This window comes from Dendropsophus ebraccatus, chromosome 4 (genome assembly GCF_027789765.1).
Source record: "Dendropsophus ebraccatus isolate aDenEbr1 chromosome 4, aDenEbr1.pat, whole genome shotgun sequence".
In the NCBI taxonomy this organism is placed as follows: domain Eukaryota; kingdom Metazoa; phylum Chordata; class Amphibia; order Anura; family Hylidae; genus Dendropsophus; species Dendropsophus ebraccatus.
In genome coordinates, this window is record NC_091457.1 from 11,149,863 (window position 1) to 11,155,873 (window position 6,011).

At 43.2% G+C, this 6,011-nt stretch overlaps 1 gene segment (V, D, J or C); it reads left to right on the forward strand.

Annotated features, from left to right (window-relative positions):
• Positions 1–2: 2 nt before the first annotated feature.
• Positions 3–4,226, forward strand: LOC138789434 (immunoglobulin kappa constant-like). The segment is given in 3 exon segments: positions 3–259; positions 2,713–3,018; positions 4,020–4,226. Coding segments are annotated over 2 exon segments (345 nt in total).
• Positions 4,227–6,011: the final 1,785 nt, after the last annotated feature.

The window sequence follows — 6,011 nt, forward strand, 5'->3', positions numbered from 1 at the left end:
TCGAACCCCAGGAGAGTCAGATCACGGTCTGGAGTGAATGGTTCTGAGCAGGCCATTCCTTTACGTACCCCAAGTCATCCCACAGACCTGGCCTTGGAACCTGTTATAACAAGAGATAAATGGGTTTTCTTTAACTGCGCCTGTAACATACGTATAACTCCGCGGCTCAGAATACATCATGGGCTCGTGCTTTCTCTGGAGGTTCACCATAAAGCTCTGGAGTCACATGTTTGCCGACAACAAAAACTACATGTGAAATGTAAGTAAGAATATCTTTAAAATGCGCATTGATAATACATTTTGGCCTATTAGACCTCTAGCATCAGTGTCGGACTAGGGTGTCTGGGGCCCACCAGGGGAAATGATCGTGGGGGCCCACAGATGAGAAACCACACAGCAGTCAGGGTTTGGGCAGGTTGTAAAGATGGGGGCCCATCGGTCCTCTGGTGGGCCAGTCCAAAACTGTCTAGCGTCATAAAGTCTTTGCTATCCTGGTGATATGATATCATATGATAAAATGGAAATACCTTGTAATGCCCTTCACTGTCTAAGGCCTGCCATACACATCAGACCTCTCTGTCCCACCAAAATCAAAGGGATTGGCTGACATCCACTAATGTCTATGGCCCGCTTTAGACCAGCAGAGCAGTTAACATGAATATCTGTTCTCTAATTTACTGACCTACAGAAGATCACCAGACACGTGAATATTAACCCTTTTACTACTATAGAAATGTTATCATAACCCTAGACTATTTAAAGTGCCCCTGTCACTTCTTAGGGTCCCATTAGACGGCCAGATGACGGCCAGATCAATAATCTTAACGAGCGCCGATCTGGGCCTATTAGGGTCCATTTACACAGAAAGATTATCTGACAGATTATCTGCCAAAGATTTGAAGCCAAAACCAGGAATGAAATCTCAGCCTTTCCTGTATGACCAGATCTCTGTTTATAGTCTATTCATGGCTTTGGCTTCAAATCTTTCGCAGATAAATGGACCCTTACGTGGCTCGATAATCGTTTAGCAGAATTATCAATGTCCATGCAGCCCTTACCCTACACTGGCATACGTTACCTCTTCACGCTCCCTGGTGTGAACGATCAGCCGTGTAATATGGCCCATAGTCTTATAATGGAGACACACATAAAAAATAATTTTTATTAAAGTATTGTACTGCCCCCCCCCCCACACACACACAAATTATACAAATCACCAATATACACTTATTAGGGGAAATGCTTATAAAGTGCTTTTTTCCCTGCACTTACTACTACATCAAGGCTTCACTTCCTGGATAACATGGTGATGTCACTTCCTGGATAACATGGTGATGTCACTTCCTGGATAACATGGTGATGTCACTTCCTGGATAACATGGTGATGTCACTTCCTGGATAACATGGTGATGTCACTTCCTGGATTACATGGTGATGTCACTTCCTGGATAACATGGTGATGTCACTTCCTGGATTACATGGTGATGTCACCACCAGACTCCCAGAGCTGTGCGGGCTGTGGCTGCTGGAGAGGATTACGGCAGGGGGACACTGAGGGACACAGGGCACTGGAGGGACACTGAGCATCCCCTGCCATTATCCTCTCCAGCAGCCACAGCCCACACAGCTCTGGGAGTCGGGTCGTGACATCACCATATTATCCAGGAAGTGACATCACCATGTTATCCAGGAAGTGACATCACCATGTTATCCAGGAAGTGACATCACCATGTTATCCAGGAAGTAACATCCCCCATGTTTATCCAGAAAGTGACATCCCCATGTTTATCCAGGAAGTGACATCACCATGTTATCCAGGAGGTGACATCACCATGTTATCCAGGAGGTGACATCACCATGTTATCCAGGAAGTGACATCACCATGTTATCCAGGAAGTGACATCACCATGTTATCCAGGAAGTGACATCACCATGTTATCCAGGAAGTGACATTACCATGTTACCCAGAAAGTGACATCACCATGTTATCCAGGAAGTGACATCACCATGTTATCCAGGAGGTGACATCACCATGTTATATAGGAAGTGACATCACCATGTTATCCAGGAAGTGACATCACCATGTTATCCAGGAAGTGACATCACCATGTTATCCAGGAAGTGACATCACCATGTAATCCAGGGAGTGAAGCCTTGATGCAGTAGTAAGTGCAGGGAAAAATAATGTGTATAAAATAATAAAGCTATTACTTAAATGTCCAGGCTCCTGCGGTGTCCTCCAGCCAGACCGCTCAGCCAATCACTGGCCGCCATGGAACGACACCACAGCTAGTGATTGGCTGAGCAACCGCTCACTTCAGAGACAGGACGATAAGTGAGAGCTGCAGCTGCGGAGATTGGGCAATCCCTCAGAAAAGGCCTGAGGACACCGGGGGGCCCTGGACATTTAAGTACTAACTTTATTATCTTAAACTAGAGCAAGGACACCGATTACTGACTCTTGACTCCTGGACATTGGGTAAAGGGGTAAAAGACCCTCAATGGAAACACAGTGTTCCATTTCTGCACTCCCATCTGATATCCGATCACAGTTAGGACTTCTTTTATGTATATTGTACTACTTTTTACTATATCGATCTTAGATTTCACCCTACCGATATTGATACCAGAGTACAGCATTGTAAGTGCAGCCACCATTTCCGCCTATACAAAATGGCACATAATGTTTATGTGTTGTGTTTTGTTCTTTAGCTACACCCCAAATGGATGAAATTCGGTCCAATCGAGAATCCTATAAAGCCGGTGACTGGCTGGAGCTGACGTGCAGAATTCACTCTTTTTATCCAAAGAGTGTCCAAGTGTTATGGTACAAGGAATTACAAGAAATTTCATTACCACATAGGGAAGCTGAAGAAGAAGATGAGGATGGATTCTATTCTGTTACAAGTTCTATGCGGCAAATTGTTACAGAGGAAGACTATAAGAAAATATTCAGGTGTAAAGTGATTCACCAGGGCAAAACTTCAGAGTTTGTTAACTGGAAACTACAAAAAGTTGGTAAGTAACAAAGTTACTAATGGGGTCGGAGCATTATTTGGTCACATACTTCTCTCATACTCTGTCAGGTTGGATGGAGACTATTGGTGGACACCATTGTCAGGTCTATCCAGACATGTTCCATTAGGCTTCAGGTCAAAGCTCTATCTGGGCCACTCCAGAACATTCACAGGGTGGTCCCTAGGCTGCTCCTGTGTTGTCCTGGCTGTGTGCTTAGAGTCATTGTCTTCCTAAAAGGTAAACTTTGGCCCAGTCTGAGGTCCAGATCACTCTATATCAAGTTTTCTTAAACTGTAACCAGTCTCCCTGCCACCCCCACCAGGCTTCACTGTAGTAGGCCAGTGATGGTCAGTTTCTGGTTTTCTCCAGTCATGATGCTTAGAATTGAGACCAAAAAGTTCAATCTTGGTTTCCTCAGACCAGAGAATCTTGTCTCTCACAGTCCAAGAGTTTTTTTTTTGAAAATTACAGTTGACCTTTATATGTCTATGACTGAGAAGCAGCTTCTTTCTGGCCTGCAGCAATGGCTACTATCTGCATACAGGATCCAGAGTGACCATTGGGATCTTGGGATCTTCCCAAGGCTCTTCTCCCCCCCAATTACTTTTGATGATTCATTACGAGGGAGCTTTCCAGCTACAGAAATGAAAGTCGTTGACCTTATAGTTTTTGATATTTTAATTCTGTCTCTCTACTTAGGCTAGGTTCACACTGCGTTTTCAGCATACGTTTAACGGATCTGTTTTTTTTAACAGACAGAAAAATAGTGTCAGCAACGTTTTTGTGTCCGTCAAAAAAAAAAACGGATCCGTTTTGATCCATTTTTTTTTTTTATAATGGAAGTCAATGGAAAAACGGACCAAAACGGATGCACACAAATGCATCCGTTTTTGCAATCCATTTTTCATGCAAAAAAACGGATGAAAAAAACAGATTACAAAAGCCCAGTGTGAACCTAGCCTTAGTCTCAGAGTGATTTTCCTTACTTTTTTTATCAACAGGCATAGCTGAGCCCATATTGGATCCAATTGAGGTCGACCAAGAATGCTAAAGGATTTGTAACCAGCTGGAGCCACAAAAAAGGTCACTGCCTATATAAGAAGAAGGAGATTAAATTTACTGGCCAGTCCACTAGACAAACACAATGAAGTGGTGACCATACTCCATATACAACCTGGTTCTAACTAGTCCACTATCCAGATACAACCTGGTGCTGGCTAGTCCACTATCCATACACAACTTGGTGCTCAGAGGTTTTTTTTTGTTTTTTTTTATTTTAGAAAATTTTTATTTTACATAATCCAAAACATAGAAAAAAAAACCCTGTCCCAACCCAACAATCAAATAGAACTTCATAGAACAGCAATCCCAATCTAAAGTTACAGTTACTCCTGTCTATTATCGACAAGACATTCCTCGTCATTTACAAAATTTTTCTTTCTCTCCGTGTGGTTAAACTTGCAGGGCGCCCCTCTATTGTCTACACCTATCCTTCCTAGCCCACCACCCTACCTATACTTACTTTATACTCACTCAACCCACCAGGTTGCGGCATAGCCACACCCCCACCGCGCCGAGGACAGGGGGAGATGGGTAGACAGGACCAGGGCCAACCCCCTCCACCTCTACACAGTACCAATTGTAAGCGTCAACAATATCCAGCTTACTCAGATTACCGCACCAACTTCAACTCCTTATCCTGCCAATCCAGCCCCTATCAAGGGCTACACTGGCCACAGACGGAATAAGCTCACTCGTACCAGCTATCCACGGACCCGGCACGCCGGATCCTATGGACAACTGCCCTGTCCAATCTAAAGGCTTCTACCATCCATCTATTATGGACTGCAGTCCCCACCAGATGACCGGGTTCAACTCATGTATTTTTCATCCAAACAATTGATAGTAACTTAACAATGATCCGAGTAGGTTCCAGCCCGTTTACTCGACCCTCTCACAGCCGATTTCCTGGGCCAAACTGCTTCCAACCACTATGTTGGCGGATCGGTCCGCCCAGAGCCGCCCCCCACCGCCCCCCCCCCCCAACCCAGCAAGCGCGCAACCACACCGCAACCCCATTCACACCACCAGACATTCAATATAATACTATATCCACTGGGCGCCCTGAAAGTACCTCACAGGTTACATTCCTTCTTTTTATTTACTGCCCTACTCTTGTCTTGTCTTATAGGGATTCTGCACCTCATAGAAAATAAATAAATAAATAAATCTCTCCTTTACTTAACCTCCACAATCCCCCCACCCTCCGCCCCCCTCATCCCTCTCAGCTGGCATAATGGGCAAGAGAAAGAAAGAAGAAGAAGACAATAAATAAATAAATAAATAAAATTTACAAAATATTGTCACTCCAATACTTTTCCCATTTAGTAACATGTTCTTTTAACTTTGAATCCCCTTTCTTCATAATAAAATTACAAGGCCAGAGTTCATTTCTTAACATTATTGATCCCAGTTCTCTCCATTCTCTAATCGATGGGTTATTAAACGAGGTCCAATTACGTAGTATGGTCAAGCGAGCTGCCAGAAATAACTTATAAATTACCATCTTTGTGACTCTTAACAAGTGTTGATCTTCAAAAATCCCCAATATTGCACAAACATATTCATCTTCCACTACCAAATCAAATAAATTAGACACAACCAAAAAAACTTCCCGCCAAAACTTATTCACCCCACTACACTGCCACCACTGGTGTTCCAAAGAGGCATCTTCAAAACCGCACCTATTACAACCAACAGATTTACCCTTATTCCATTTGCTAACATCAAGTGGCGTATAGTACAATCTGTGAATACAAAAAAATTGTGTCACCATGTGCTTCTTATCAGTTATACAATTCTTTGCGTTTGCATAAACTTTTTTCCAAAAATCTTGTTGTTTAATACCAATTATATTTCCCCACCTCTTCTGTGAACTAATGTTCATTGTCTTACTAAATAATTCTCCCAAAATTTTATATAACTTAGTGATC